Raw genomic sequence first — 17,207 nt, forward strand, 5'->3', positions numbered from 1 at the left:
GGACTTAGTCTGACTGAATAGGGGTTTCTATATTCTGGATAGGGTGCCTGCACTAATGAGGTTTTTAGCTTGTCATATCAAGCCAGAAAATTCTAAACACTCATAACGTTTCAAAGGAGGACATGTGCCTTTTAGAGTGGGTGCTCTTAACCAAGAAGACTCATCAACCAACGCCTTCTTGTTTGTTAAAACGCACAGAGGCCCAACCCCAGAGACTGATTCGGAAGGCCCCGAGTGAGGCCCAAGAATGAGTATTCATGAAATGATTCCCGAGTCACTCTAATGCACACTCCTTGTTATGAATCAGAGCAACAGAACCAAACCTACAAATAGAAAACAAAGAAGTATTTTGGTGTAAGAGTCGGCAGATTTAGAATTTCAGCTCAGTTCTGGTACTTACGAAACACGTCTTCTTAAAGAAGAGAAGTTCATATAATCTCTGAAGACAGTTCCCTCAGCTGTAAAACTAGAGTAACAGTAGCTCCCCTTTCTTGGTCATGGGATCAAAGGAGATTAGTAGTGATCTATTGCTGTAGCATAAGTCACTCCAACACTTAGGGGCTTTGAGTAACAAACACTTATTATTTCACAGTTTCTGTTTGTCAGGAATTCGGGTCCACCTTAGCTAGGTGCCTCTGGCTCAGGCTCTCGCACAAGGTAGTAGTAAAGTGTTATCTATGGCTGTGTCTCACATGAAAACTCAACTGGAGAAGGATCCACCTCTAAGCTCACTCACAGAACTGTTGCCAACCCTTGGGTCCTCTACTGGCTGCCAATGGAAACATCAGTTTTTTGACTAGCGGGTCCCTCCACAGAACACCTTACAACATGGCAGCTGACTCCCCTCAGAGTCAGCCAGTGAGGCAGTAAGAGAGGGTGAACAAGAGGAAGTAGTAATCTTTTTTAACTTAGCCTCAGAAGTAATGCCGCACCAAATATCCCATCACTTTTGCCATAGCCCATTAGAAGCAAGTCTCTGGGTCCAGCTGACACTCAAGAGGAGGGGATTACACAAGGGCAAAAATACCAGGAGGTAGAGACCACTGGAAGCCATCTTAGATGCTGCCGACCACAAGAGATAACAAAGGTGATGTTCTGAAGAATAAAAGACTTATAGGTCGAAGCACGTTGCAAATGGAAAAAAAGAATAATGGCAGAATTTGAGTTAAGAAAATCTACTTTATGGATGACATTCTGAGGATTTGCTAAGAAGTGTCACCACCTCCTCTTTCATCTCAGATGTGTCACACTATGGCATCTTTTTTACCATCTTTTTCAGTCTGACACATCTGTGAACTTGTTAGTCAAGAAAGGAAAAAAAGGAGGGTAAGCAAATGAGGGACCTCATGACCTACCAAGTAGCACTTTGTGACAATTCACACTTTCATATTTATCATGAGAAGAGTACTGTAATGGCTATCAAGAGCATGGGGAAAAAACGACAAAAAAATCTAGAAGCTTGATTAAATTTTTTCCTACAAAGCTGTTTATCAGCTCAACTTGGTGATATGCCTTAATAAGAGTTTATGTGACCACTGTGGCAGTTTTAAACCATGGCCCCGGTAGGAGAAGAAAGGGAAGAAGGAAGGGGGGGGGTAAACAGAACGGGGAATGAAACATGAGAGACTATGGACTCTGGGAAACAGACTGAGGGTTTCAGAGGGGAGAGGGGTGGGGGGATGGGTTAGGCAAGTGATGGGTATTAAGGAGGGCACGTATTGCATGGTGCACTGGGTGTTATACGCAAGTAATGAATCATGGAACTTTACATCAAAAACTAGGGATGTACTGTATGGTGACTAACATAACATAATAAAAAATTATTATAAAACAAACAAACAAATAAATAAATAAACCATGGCCCCAGCATTCTTGACATTCTTCTCATCTAGAACTGGGGTCTCTGTCCCCTCCCTTTGACTCTGGGTGAGGGATTGTGACTGCTTTGTTGGATAGAGAGCCACTGAATGACTTCTGAGGTTATGTTAAAGAGAAACCATGCAGTTTCCATCTGGTCTTCTTAGGACACCCACTCTTAGAACTCAACTCATACCATGAGGAAACTCAAACTACTCACATGGAGAAAACCTATGAAGGACTTCAAGACTCTATGAAGAGAGAGATGTTTGGTCAATCCCCAACTGCACAGGCTTCTCACTGTTCCTGCTCCAGCCACCATCTGTCTGCAACCACACAAGAGACCCCAAGTCCACCAAGTCCAGAACTGCCCTTACTCAATTCTTGACCCTGGAACTATGACAAATAATTTTTAAAAAATGATTGTTGTTGATCTAACCCGGAGGTTTTTGTTTTTGTTTTTTTGGGGGGTAGGGGCAGAGGGAGAAGGAGAGAGAATTCTTAGCAAGCTCCACACCCAGGGTGGAGCCCGATGCAGAGCCTGATGCAGAGCTCAATCTCATGACTCTGAGATCATGGCCTGAGCCAAAATTGAGTCGGACACCTTACCGACTGAGCCACCCAGGCGTCCCTAACCCAGAGTTTGTGTTTTTGTTTTTTAAGATTTTATTTATTTATTCATGAGAGACAGAGAGACAGAGAAAGAGAGGCAGAGGGAGAAGCAGGCTCTCTGTGCAGCTGGGAGCCTGATGCAGGACTCGATACCAGGACCCTGGGATCATGACAGAGCCGAAGGCAGACGCTTAACCAACTGATCCACCCAGGCACTCCTCTAACCCAGAGCTCTGAGGTGGTTACATGACAAGAGATAACTACAGTAGTCAGTGAGTAGTCATACACTGACAGTAAAGTTACGAATAATAAAATGGTAATATAAAACAGGGATATATTAGGTTAAAACATTTCCCAGACATTTAAGACTGTTAGACCACAGAGGTGAACCATCACCTCCAGAAAAGTCTTTGGTAAAAACTACTGCAATTAGAAATATTTACAGGTGGATGGATATGCCTAAAAGCAATCCTGTATTAATTGAAAGTAAACCATTACAAATCATAGAAACTAGAAATGTAGCACTTTTATTTCTATAATAATGTCTCAAATTGACAATCGATTAACAAATGTTGTCAGCAACTACCTTTCTTGTCATATGACAGTCACAAACCATTTGGCATTACACCAGCACTGCAAATGCTATCCATTCCCCTCCACGTCTGCCCTCCCAGATGCATGTCACCATTAGCCACGCGCCCTCCCTTCCTTGCTGAATCATGTAGATCATGATACCTTTACATTCCTTTTTACTCCTCTACAACATTTACTCAAATCTTCCTCCCTTTCCTGCCCTTTCTTCTTTCTTACCTTTCAGCAAAACTTTTCATCTACATTGCCAAGGCACACTCTCTGTCACCCATCTGTTCTTGCCTATTCTAATACTTTGATCTATCAAATGTGCTTTCTTCTATCTTTAGGGTCCTTTACCTTACAAACACCCTGGTCTTCATCGTCTTAAAAATATTTATGGCATATTATAAAATTTGTAAATCTTGATTTTTAAAATACCCTTAGGGTGACATCTAATCACCTTCCCTCAGTCAATTCTCAAAGTTGTCCATGCTCAACGTTTCCAATTTTTTCACTTACCCTTTAAGCCCACTGGAATCTGACTTCAAATATCCAACACTGTTGGAACTATTCCCTTAGAAGTTACCAACCAGCGGCCTCTTCTCAGCACCATCTTCTACTGACCTCACTGTAGTATCTGATGCAGTTGATACATCTCTCCTTCTTGAAATTCGTCTAACTTTTGACTTTCCAAAAATAAGTGCTTTCTGGCTCTCTGCATCCTCCAGATATTCTATGTCTTTTCTCTCCCTTAAACCATCATCTACTCTCCAAAACAGAAACATTTCCCACTTTCTTCTATCTATACCAATATTTCTGGTGAACTAAATCAGGAAGCTCAAATCCCTAGCTCCAGCAAAACTCCAACCTGAAACATGCACACGGGTGTACTTCCAACTCACTTCGTTGTTTCGCTTTCATGTCTGAATAGTAGCACATACAGGAAATTAATGAGTCACACAAAGTGAAGACTTCTCACAGAAGGAAATGCTTTATACGAAGGAGGTCAAAGTAACAAGAGTATTAAAAATCACATTGATGCACTAGAAAGAATGATTCTTAATTCACAAAATTCAGGCTTGAGAACTCTGACTTTGATACTATTATCATTAAGGACACACAAGTTGCTGTTCCGTTCACCTAAACCGTCCCCAGTATCTGCATGTCCCGTGCCTTCACTACCTTCACAAGTATCACCTTCTGAGAAAGACCTCCCAGAACACCATCTGTGAAGTAGCATCTTTCATACAACATTTATGAGACACATTATACATTACTTGCTTATTATCTACCTTCATAGGAATGCAGGTTCCAAGAGAATAAGGACTTTGTGTTTTGCACTGCTCTCTTCCTAGAAGAGGGAAGAATATTTAGCCCATAGTAACTACATAATAAATATTTGAAGAAATTAATAACTTAATAAAAAAGTGAATGATTTAATGAAAATATTATCATTTTCCATTCATAGAAAGTTTGTAACACTATAATGTAAATGCAAGAATACTCCAGGTAAAAAATACTTTTTTCACCAAGTGAGCTAATTCAAATTTCTACATAACGACCAGCCAATATTCAAAAGGAAGTTTCTTTGCAAGAATTAATGGGATTAGCTATTATATAATGGGCTATCCTACTGTCCTTGTTTTTTTCTTATGACAAATGACCCTACTACAGTTTGCTACCAAAATTTCTTGGGGCGCCTGGGTAGTGCAGTCGTTAAGCGTCTGCCTTCAGCTCAGGGCGTGATCCTGGCGTTATGGGATCGAGCCCCACATCAGGCTCCTCTGCTGGAAGCCTGCTTCTTCCTCTCCCACTCCCCCTGCTTGTGTTCCCTCTCTCGCTGGCTGTCTCTGTCAAATAAATAAATAAAATCTTAAAAAAAAAATTCTATTAGCTTATTAATTAGCACAGAACTTTCTTTTTAACAATGTCTATCTAATGTCTCCCTGTATGAATCACTCAATTGTTATTTCTTTAACATCTTTACTTTGACTTGATCTCTCTTTATCATTTTTCTCCCACATGGTCTCCCCCCCCCCATAGAATCTTGACCTGGGAGGATCTTAAGATATCATTCATCCAGGGGTTTTCAACCTCTCTTTCAGCAGTGAGATGCATTTTGTACACAAAATGTTAATAAAGGCAGAGCCAGGAGTGGAGGGGCTGAAAGTGTGCCTCCCTTGAGCCTACCCCCACCTTCCCCCTGAGACACTGAGGAGAATCATAAGACTCCTTTGAAAACCGTGGACAGTCTAAACTTTTCTAATTAAACCCAAATGTATTTTCTGTGTGGACTCTTCAATTTCTTTGACAGGTAACCCTTCTCCCCCTCTTGTCTAAAAGCATTTAATGAGCAAATAGAGTGTGCCGCACGCTATAGAGGCAGAGTGAGAAACACACTGAGGGAACGCAGAAAGGAAGGACCCCTAACCCCTCCCACTAGCTAAACACACCTGAATTGATCTGTAATTTCCCTGGAGGGAATTATTTCTTTTTCTCCCTCCTTACTTATCCTTCACTTCTCTGCTGTTCACCCTTACACTGACTTTCATGTCCCTGCACTGATTCTCTCCTGGTCTAGCTCCCTACCTCCACCCCACCCCTAAAACCATGAGCATCTGTAAGGTTTAGGCAGCACTCCACTGTATTTCCCCCTCCACCTTCTCATTATTCAAGAACTACTATGGTTTGGGACCCAACTTTGTCCACTTTGGGTGAATGATCCCTTGAGCTTCGTCTTCCTCCTGGTTCTGCCGTGTACGATTTGTGGTATCCCCAGCTGGGGTCCCCTGCTGCCATATAAAGTCCAGGAACTTGAGCTGTCTTTTCCTTCCTCTCCGGGGGTGCTCCTTTTCAATGCTCCCATTATTTTCAGTGATCTCACTACTCAGTTTGTTTCCCAAGCTGAAACTCTGAAGTTATTTTGGCTTCCTTTCTCTTCTGTATCATTTATATCCAAGACGTATCACAACAGTTTTGCAACATCTTTCTGATGTGACTTTCTGGAAGCTATTCAAATGTAGCCCAGCTGACAGTACTTTTGAGGGGAGCAGGGACTGTGTCCTACCACCGCCTGTAGGTAGAGTGCCTGGACAGAATAGGTGCCTAATAATCCTTGCTGAAAGAATAACTGAATGGGATAAAAAATATGTGATGCTTAGTGTAGCATAAAAACCGCAAATTACCCAGTAATAGGGTAATGTGTTAGTACATTTGGGCACATTTAGAAGATATTACAGTATAATTAAAATAATGTTTTCAAGTATATATTAATGGCTTGGAAATTGCTCCCAACTTAATGTGAAAATAAAGAGAAGCTGGATACAAAACCCTTAAATTTATTATTAACCCAATTGTGAAAACCTAGAAAAGAAAACAGAAAAAAACCTTAATATTGGTTATCTCTGATTTTTATTTATTTTCATACTGCTTTAAAATTTTTCTAACTGCTTTACTTTTTTATAAACTTAACATTCTGAAAAAGATTGGCCACCATGTAAATAACTGTGCCAATTGATAAGGCTTGAAAGAAACATGTACAAATTAAAAGAGGTATTTGTTCCAGGATGGGAGGTATCATAATTTATCTCTCTGACTTTGTTTTTCTAAAATTGATTTTAAAAATTATTTAATGAGGCACCTGGGTGGCTCAATCGGTTAAGTGTCCAACTCAATTTTGGCTCAGGTCATGATCTCAGGAGCCCAGCAGGGCTCCCAGCTGAGTGTGGAGCCTGCTTAGGATTCTCCCCCTCCCTCTGCCCTTCACCCCCGCTCTGCCCCCTGCCCTGCACTCATGCACACTATCTTAAAAAAATATTTAAAAAATTACTATTTAATATTTTCAATATCCTTCAACCCAGCATATATTGCTTAGTTCTCTAGTGTTCATGTAGCTGAATTTATCATCATATATTAATCATGTATTAATTTTGCTAAAATGCCATTTTAACATTATTACTCCAGTTAAAAAATTATATTATCTCCTTATTACTTTATAAGATAAAATAAGATAAAAAGTCCTCAATCTATCAAAGTCCAGTCTCGAACATCCAATCTCACCTTCCACCCATATAGGACAGACTCCTACTGTCCCCTCTTTGCTTCTGTACCATTGCCTGATGTCTCCGTCTCCCTTATTCCACTTCAAGTCTTATACTCTCTTCAATGCTTGACAAAAATTTTCTTAGCAATTTTCCCTTTAAACACCCACAGCCTTTATGCATAATCCTGTAAAACCATGCATTTTTAGAATTAAAAAAGTTTAGAGCTGCAAGACATTATTGAAATCAATTAGTTCAAATCCTCCCTTTATGGATGTTGAAATAGCACTCCAATTAGAAAAGGTGACTTATTCAAGGATAACAACAACTTAGGATCAGAACCCAATATTTAACTTTTTGAGTTCAGTATTTTAACTAATACAGGATCTGCCACTGTTACTGGGTCTCCCTTCTGCTGACCAATTCCTCAGCAATTATTCGTGACTTTATTCTTAAAGGTATGTCTTGCCTGCCCACCTTGTCGTCAGTTTCCCCAGGGCAGACACCATGGCACACAATTCCTTTACATCTCCCTTGTATCTACTGCAACAAAGCGAGTGCTGAAGCAGTACACCAGAAGTGACCACAAGCAAATTCAACAGTGGCACTGGGGATACGGTCCGTGATCCCAATATTCCATCTTAACAATGTGGCTCCTACATCCAAGTGGATGGTAACAGCCATTAAAGATAATGACCATCAGCTTTCTCTTCCTTTCTATATGGCTGTTCTGGCCAGTCATGAAACGTCAGGGTTATCGTTTGAGCTAAGATCCTGGAAACAGAGCCAGGATAGGGAAACAAGGACTGGAACCGAATCTGAAGACCACATTTTGACAGTCCTTTGCGAAACACAGAGGCTTAAGGAAGGATGTGACTCAAGAGCAAGGCTGAGTAATAGCTTTCAAAGTTGGAAGTGGCTCTTTTCTCACACACACCCCCCCCCCCGCCCCACACACACACACGTAAATTGTGAAGGACATATATATGAGGAAGAGGAACATTTTAACAACTGCACCAATTGACTAATGTACAACAGGTTAACAAACAACTGGTGGATGAAATTTCACTGCAAGCCCAAAGATCTAGAAACCAGGGAGAGGTGAGATCCTCAGGGTTATCAACATTCAAAGGCAGGGAGAACAAGGACAGCCCCACAACAAACTCACGCCAGCTCCTCTGTCACAGCCGCTGTACCTTGGGCCACAAGCCACGCAAACCCAGAGGCATCTGCCAAAGGTCTCCGGCAGCTGTGCAAGCATTCTCTGCCATTTGTTCAGCTGCCATGAAGTGGGAGAGCTGCATATTCTCAGGGTTCCAGCAAGTGGATTTCTTTCTCAATTCCGGACAATGTGATTAGAATACGAATTTTTTTTATTAGTCCTGATTTTGTCACTCTGAATATATATTTACTAGGATGAATACATCTACTGCTTAGTTTTGCAGCTAAGAGAGGGGAATAGCATACCTCATGCCACGCTAAGAAATAGGTCATGCTGGAGAAATGAATATAAATCACTCTTTTCACCCAACAGCGGAGTTACTGCTTAGACAAGTAGGTGCCCATTCACCTGGCAATTCAAAATGTCTGGAATATAATTTGTCAAACTTCCATCACTTTCCTTTCTTCCTTGCATATGAATATCACAATTTCAAGGAAAATGACTAAGTGGAGAAATCTCAGATTGTAGCAGAGCCAGCTCACCTAATATACACCAACACAGTTATTATGCTGCAGAAATAGGTTCAATGCACTTGTAAAAAATGTGAACTGCTCCTTTCCACCAAACGAGGGAAACAGAAAAAAGAGAAAGAGAAAATCTTCAAAAGAAAAATACAAGGGCTTTCTGACTGGTCTTTGTTGCCTTTCATATTTGTTGTAAAGACTCAGTGTGTGGGAGTTAATTGTATTAGTTATCTTGGGTAACAAGCTATTAATTTTGTTCTTCAAAGTTATTAACCACCTTTCTATACACAGTTCACAGGCGAATGAATGGACGTAATCCCTTTATTAAAATACAAAACAAACCAAATAATCCCATGTTTCATGACTTCTCAAAGTTGATTATCTCCTTGGCAATGCTTTACCAGAGGCCAGAGAGACAACTGCCACTTTAGAAAAGAGTCTCTGGCAATTTATATGAGAAGCCTGTGAAAGGAGATTTAATCAGACTTTAATAGTAATTCCGATTCAGACCAGACATAAAAGGTCACCAAGGAGAAGCATTTTTTTCCAGTGATTCAACTATATTTGATTAGTAAAATTTCTTCTTCCAGTGACCCCACAACTCCTGAGAGAGTCTGCTTGTTTGATGGGACACACTGCTTTTTGCAAATTTAAACAATTTGGTAGAGAAAGTAAGTATTTAAGATGATGACATTTACTGTCTCAAGAAGTCTGTAGATTCCTCTCTTTGTGGTCATGTCTCATTCTTCAGAGTAAAACGTAATACTATTTAATTCTAAAGCAGCAATTTTATATACATAATGACCTTTATCTCCTAATTGTCAAAGGACATTTTACACGTTAGAATCATTACGCGTGTTAAAAAAAACTACAGTAAATGAAGAAACTATTACCATCAATCATGATATTTATCTGCATTTAAGGAGCTCTGTGCTCTAACAGGAGCAAACAGTAGTTTCATGTACCAATATTCCAATGGGAAATCTGCAATGATTTATTTCTTTGATTTATTAAAAGCCTAGTCATAGCTCAAAGGTCTCTGAATACCCATAAAATTAGGAAATTATTGCCATAAAATTAAAAAAAATAATAGGCAAATCTGCAAACAGGAAGCAATCCAACAAGATAGTACCTATTGGAAATCACTGCATCATAAAAATAATACATAAAATGAATCTTTGACTAAGCTCTAGCAATAAACTGTGCTTTTATGAAACTCATTTTTTGGTTCTATTACTGTATTTCATTTATATAACCATTTCCTTTTCTTTTAAATTCATTTGGAAATAATGTATATAGAAGATATTTCTTTCTATATGATTCCCCTTTGAAGTTTTCTGATTTCAAATATAGTAAATTAGTGATTTTAGTATAAAAATCAGTAATTTAACAAGGTTATATAAGCATTATTCAATAATTATTGCAGAGTGAACAGTTAGGTTGAAACTAAAGTTTAGGAAATTATTCTCAGAATATAACTAAGTGGTATTATTATAGTTGAGCTTCAAATAAATTAAAAGACTAAATATTTGAAGATACGTTTTAGCATAAAAATCTTTATGAGGCAAACCACATTAAAATTCCCTCCTGCTATTTTTTTCAATGACATAAAAATAAACAAGTTTATTATACTTTTAAGAAAACAGTTCTGGAAAGTTATTTAAAATAACTTAATGAAAATAAAAGCTTTGGTAGAAAATAGGAAAAGAAAATATTTATAAAAACCACACATTTATGCAAAGGGCCATAAAATATTAATAAAGAAATATAATTTATTCTTAGATGGGAAAGCTCAATTTTATATATTTTCTTCCCTATATAACCTATGGGCTCAGTACAATCTCAATCAACTCAGTAAGAGGTTTTCTTAAGAACAGGGAGAAGGAAATGTTTCATGACTTTAGATGAAGGGATCAAAGTGCAAGAACAGTCAATAAATTTACGAAAATTAAATGTTATTGAATTAAGGACTTTGAGTTCTAATAATTGTTTTTAACTAAGAGGATTAGTATGCAAAGGACATATCTGGCAGCACTTAATAATAGTTAAAAAAACAAGCTATTAATATGGGGCCGATTAAGCAAATACCGTCTCATCCATGCAATGAAACACTCCTTTGTCATTAAGAATGATAAGTTTCTGGATTCATTTTTCAATGAAAGATTTAATCACATATTGTTAAGTGAAAAAAGATAGTTATAAAAGGTATATAAAATATGATTCAATTTTTCTTAACATGTGTAGAAATGGAGGATATATGTAAAAATACTAAATGTGGCTTTTTCTGCTTGCTAGGACAAAGGGTGAATTTTCAGCTTTTGTACCTTTTGACACTGGAAATTTTCTGTATAAAGATGCATTGTTTTTATAATCATAAGACATTTTAACATTCAGTGTGGGAATTTATGGATAAAATATAAATTAAGTAAAATTAAAAGGAAAGTGGACACAGACTGCTTCGGGGAGAACTCAATATGGCAACACTTGGAAGAAGGTTTCTATAATATTAGGGACTCTGCTATTTGTCCATCTGGTATGATTTACAAAGGCATCTGGAGTATAGGATACAGCATGGAGGAATCACATGTGCTTTGATTCCCTAGTTTCCATATGTTAATGCTGCATTTGCATAACTCAAATACATGCTAATACGGTAAGTTCATCTCTTGCTATGGTTCATACTAACATTTGCCCCAGTGAGTTCTTACGGAAGTCTTATTAAAGAAGGAAAAAGTATGTCATGTGATTGACTGCTATAACGCATGTAGCTTGGATCCTTTTAGCAAAGACCTTAATTTGTCTAGCTCTGATTCCATGTTTTAAAAAATAGGTTTATATGAATATTAGTTAATGTGGAAGTTCTACTGAATAAAAATATTCAGTATAAATGATTTGATAAAAATAATAACTTGTGGGATATTAACTATGTGGCAAGCATAGTTCTAAAAGCACTTTATGTGTAGTAAGTCAATTATTCCTCAAAACAACCTATGAGATGGGAGCTGTTATTAGCCTTCATTCTTCCCAAGGGAAATTAAGGCTCAGATAACTAAGTCCCTTGCCCAAGGTGACAGTGTAGGTGATAAACTCAGATCGTCTGGCACCAGAACACATTTTATTTTCTCTTTGTGCAGATTTTTAAAAATTGAAATGCTTTTAATTTTAGAATAGTTTTAGATTGATAGAGAAGTTATGAAAAACAGTACAGAGAATTCCCATATACCCCTCACCAGCTTCCTCTTTAAATCTTAAATGGTATATTTGTCACAACTAACTGTACACTGATATTTACTAACCTGCACACTTTACTTGGGTGTCACTCGGTTTTCCTTAATGCCCTTCTTCTGTTCCAGGATTCCATTCAGGATACCATATTACGTTGAGCTGCCATGCTCCCTAGCCTCCTCTGGGCTATGACAATTTCTCAGTTTCCCTTGTTTTTAATGGCCCTGTTTTGAGGAGTACTAAGCAGGTATTGTGTAGAATGTCCCTCAAGTTTGTGTGATGTGTTCTTCATGATTAGCCTAGGGTTAGAGTTTTTGAGAGGAAGACCTCAGAGGCAGTGGCACATTGTATCAAAGGTACAGGCTACCAACATGACTTAACTTTGATGATGCTAGCCTTGAAGACCCGACTGAGGTGGTTTTAAAGTTACCCTCCTTTTTCCAAGCTCTACTTGATGGAAAAAGTTACCAGTCAAAGCCCACATTTAGGTGGGTGGGTGTGGGAGGGAGTTAAGCTCCACCCACTTAAAGGGGTGGGGGCATCTACATAAATTGAAATTCTTCTGCCAGAGCCCTCATTTGTAACCCACTATTCTACATTACGGCTGACATCCTATTGTTTCCTACCATTTTGGCACATTATTCATGAGCAGTAGTTTAAAAACACAATTCTTAACTAATTTCCTGCTTTTTCAAAGGTGCAAAAAAATCTGTTAGAATTAAATGTGACAACCAATAAATTTGTTTAAAGTCATTTTCCACTAGCACTGTACAATTTGTCATGAAAGGATGAATTAGAAACTAATTTTTCTCAGAAGCACTCTGTAAAGAACTTACCAGAAATATTCGTTCAAGCTGATCCTGAATGTCTTTCATTCCCGGAAAAGCAGCAACCCCTTGGATCATTTCGACAAAGATGCAGCCGACTCCCCTAAAGAGAGAAGAAAGAATTGTACAAAAACTCCAATATATACTGGAAGATTAAATCTGGAATTAGGACGTCTACTCCTACAGAGGAGAAACAATGAATAAATGACGTTCTTAATGAGTACCAAGGGCTGTGCTGCATATATCTAGACCCTACTTCTTTTCTTTCCCCCTCTGTCTAGTGCCCTGAAAGGTCTCTAATAGATGCAGCTACACTGGGCTCAGGAAACGGTGGCAACCAGTAAAATATAATACTCAGCAGCTCCACCTTACTTATAGGAAACAGTCAAGAAACTCTTAAGCCTGATATAGAAAGCCTCCAGTCTTTTTCAAATACCCCTTTCCAACTTCATTTCACGAATTCTTAATATATTGTCCTCTCAAGCTGCCCAGGGGTTCTCAACCTCTCTTTTGCATCAAAATCAGCGGGGTAACTTTGAAAAACTGAGAATAATCTGAACACAAACCCCATAGATCTTGTCTCAATCAGTCTGGGTTGGAATCCAGGTGTTGACTCAGGCTGCTTGGGTGAGTCAGGGCAGCTACACTGAGGATCGCTGAGCTGGACTGACTTGCCCGTGGGCCAAGTATAAAGCCATACAGCCTGACTCGAATTGCTTCACTACCTACCACTCCCTTCTTCTTCATTCATTTGCTCTTAACATATAAATCCAACCCAATTTCTGTAATCTAATTAAAATACAATTTCTTTCACAAAGCCTTCTATGAGCATTCCAGCAGACAGAATGGCTCCCTTTATGAGTTTATTTTGTTAAGTTCTCATTCAATATATCAGCCATCTACTATGGTCAGCTTCCCCTCCTCACTCAGCAGGTCCTGCTCACAGTCCTTGTCTAGCAAGGCAGTCCAACACATCAGGAGACTTGCCTCCCAGACCACAGTGGCCTGCACGTAACCCAGTAGGGACAACCGATCCCTAGTACAGGCAGAGAGCCAATCAGATACTTCTGCTGGGACTTTAACAAACAATCACTTAGGAGAGGGATGGAAAGAAACTAGCAAATGTCAATGGGATAAATCACATTAATGACAGAGTGCTAGTAAGAACAGTCTTCTTGCAGATGAAGTCCCCTGAATTGACCTGGTTCCTGCCTTCCTAAGGCCTGGATGTTCAGATAATCCATTGTTTTTGGTAGTACTCAGTACCTTCTAGCAATTCTCCAGAATATATATATATATGAAATAAAATATATATATTTTTAAAATAGTTCTACTTTGAATGAGTTTATGTTTCCTGAAAGCATTCTAATGAAGTCATGAACATACTGGGATACTTCAATTGCTGCACTCATATTCAACTTAGGGTGAGCAAAACCCTTGTGTCTTTAACTTACTTCAGATCCTTTAGAGGTTGAGGACTAGTGACTGCATCTCTATAACTGTCCCACTTGTTATCACAGTTGTATATAAACAATGTATTGAATTAAAGAAGTAATGCATTTGCAGAAATCTCTTCTCTATTACAGCACATAATTTCTACCCGAATTAAACACCAAGAGTAAACAGAATCAAAATGACTAAAAACAAATAAATGCTACCTTATATATCATAAAAATAATTCCATTTAAATAACAAAGAATTATTTTAAAATCAGTGTCATAGGCAGATTGCGTTTAACACAAGTTGTCTTCATTTAAGATTTGAGACACAACATACATTTTGACAATTATTTTATTAGCATATTAAAATGCAATGACATTCTTATAAATATTTGTGCTTTAGATGCCTGGTTAGGTCTAAAACTTCATTTTAGTGTCTTTCCAAATTTTTATGCCAATAATTCTTTTCTAAGACTATTGACCTACATTTCTACTGTCCTTTTTTTTCCCCCCAAGATTTATTTATTTATTTTAGAGAGAGCAAGCACAAGCAGGAGGGGTAGAGGGAGAGTAAGAGAGAATCCCAAGCAGGATTCTGAGCTGAGCACAGAGCCCAACATGGGGCTCCATTTCATGACCCGCGATCACGACCTGAGTTGAAACCAAGAGTCGGAGGCTCAACGGACTGTGCAACCCAGGCGTCCCTCTACTGTCTCCTTATTTATGTTACGTAAAATATCTTGGATCTTCAATAGCTACTGACGCTTTCCTTCTTCTTCTTCTTTTTTTTTTTTTTAGCATTCAGAATACACTCTCTATTTGGCTTCATGTGGCTTTCGTCTTTCCTAGCACAGGCTGCAGCTCTGAGCATGCAGACCCTAAGCACAAGCCCCAGTCGCCCCCACCGGGTCCCCAGCCACGCTGGCCGGTGAGGTCACCATCATACACACTCACTGAAATGCTGTTACCACTACTCATGCTTGGTCCACAGCATCTCCATAACACGATACTTAGAACAATTAAAAGATAAATCTATGCTGCAATTTTACTTAGTTGGAATACGATGACATAGCATTTCCACAGGCTTTTATCTGCTTAGGCAGCTAAGGGACATGGACTCTCATTTCTAATGGATGTTTCTGATGACATCATTTTCCAAAGATGTGTGAGGGCATACTAATAAAGCTGACAGAATTATACTAAAGGATGTATAAAAGGAGATAGAATGCACAAGAAAATTAAAGAGCAGAAGTGTCAAACATATCAACTACACTATAGCCTGCAGAATACTTTATTACTGGAGCTGCCTTATTGCCACACAGCAATAACAGCCCTTCAATTTAATATGAAGGGACTATTTCCTGCTTTACTCCCCCCCCCCCCACCCTTGCTACCCTCTATTACCCTGCACTCCCTAGCTCTTGATGGATTAAGTTGACTGCCCTGCAGCATACAGAGAGAGAATTCAATCACTTAAGTTCTATACTTATGATATATAATCTTATTTCAGGAAATGTCTCCTTTAATTTGTTGCTTCTTTTCACAATTTGAATAATTATGTAATTATCACCTACACAGTCTAAATTTTTCAAGAATAAGAACTGGTCACAAAGCTTACAATTAAAGCTGTCACAGGATGCAATGTGTTCAAACTCTCACACAGGATTAGTTACCTGGGAAGATAATGTATGAAACACCCACCCATGCTCCTGTATCCTTCAGTTCTTCCAAACTGAAAACTTCCAAATTGAATTTATGCTGCAGATGTAGGATTTCTTCACCACAGTTCAAAATAAGATTTTAAGCAGAATTGGTAAATTTTTTTAAAAGATTCATTTATTTATTTTACAGAGAGCAAGAGAGCAGGGTGCAGGGGTGGAAGGGGCAGAGGGAGAGGGAAAGAGAGAGAATCCCAAGGGCTTAATTGACTGAGCCACCCAGGTGCCCCAGAATTGATAATTCTTCGTAATTATGATTATGGAGGGACAACTTTTTTAGGTTGAAGGTCAAAAATTTGGGAGTTCTTATTTTGAAAAAGTATACAAAATTGGGGCACCTGTGTGGCTTAGTCAGTTAAGTGGCTGACTCTTGATTTTGGCTCAGGTCACGATCTCAGGGTCCTGGGATCGAGCCCCACATCGGGCTCTGTGCTCAGTGGGGAGTCTGCTGGAGATACTCTCTCTCTCCCTCTCCCTCTTCCCCTCCCCCATGCTTGCATGTGCACTCTCTCTCTAAAATAAGTCTTTAGAAAAGTATACAAAATTATGAATAAAAAATTGAGTACAAAAACGAACTCAGAATGAGAAAATACATCAAAAGGAATCACAAATTTTTAAAAGCTAACATAGGACAAATAATATTAAATTCAGAAAAATAATGTAACATATTTATTAACTGACACACTCTCTAATACTTTTCTTTCTACAAGACTGGCTGCATAATCTTTGATAACCTCTTCTATAAGAATTCTAGAATATTTTCTACAAAGAGAACACAGTGATGTTAGTCTTTCTTCTAGCATAATGATGACTTTCTTTCCTGATAGTCTAGTAGAAAAGTTTTCCTTTCTTTCAGCTTCTCTTCTCCTATTAGTATAGTCATGTAAACTTTTAGGACTGTCGTAAATTTGGGGAAAACTATCAAGTTTCCTTCAAGTATGTCTGTGTACTAGAAACACAGTAATTCTAAAACATTCTACACAATTCCCATATAAAGACCGAAGGAGCATGGGAGGGCATGCTCAGCCCAGTGTGGAGAGTGTGGAAGCACCTGCACCCCTGAAGTCTAACAGGACTAGGAAAGTGGAACGTGGTGTGTACTGGGGTGATGGCACGGGAGTGGAAATGGGGCATTTAAAACAAAGAAAGAGGAATTTTGGGAGAGCCAAATGCTGTTATAATGTCTGTGCTTAGAAAGTGGAAGAGAGAGTTAAAAAGAGAGCAGAAGGC

The 17,207-nt window shown here is 38.7% G+C and overlaps 1 protein-coding gene across 7 annotated transcripts in view; it reads right to left on the minus strand.

Annotated features, from left to right (window-relative positions):
• Positions 1 to 17,207, minus strand: part of CDK14 (cyclin dependent kinase 14) — a 924,301-nt gene that overhangs the window by 436,748 nt on the left and 470,346 nt on the right. For all 7 annotated transcript variants that reach the window (XR_015724025.1, XR_015724024.1, XM_045793298.2 and 4 more), the window contains one exon: positions 12,830 to 12,923. Coding sequence is in view for 5 of the 7 variants with exons in the window: in XM_045793298.2 (XP_045649254.1) it covers positions 12,830 to 12,923 (94 nt within the window). In the remaining 2 variants the exon portion in view is untranslated. The remainder of the gene's footprint in view (positions 1 to 12,829; positions 12,924 to 17,207) is intronic.

The sequence above is a fragment of the Ursus americanus genome, chromosome 3 (genome assembly GCF_024610735.1).
Source record: "Ursus americanus isolate L20-20 chromosome 3, mUrsAme1.1.p, whole genome shotgun sequence".
NCBI classification, from domain to species: Eukaryota; Metazoa; Chordata; class Mammalia; order Carnivora; family Ursidae; genus Ursus; species Ursus americanus.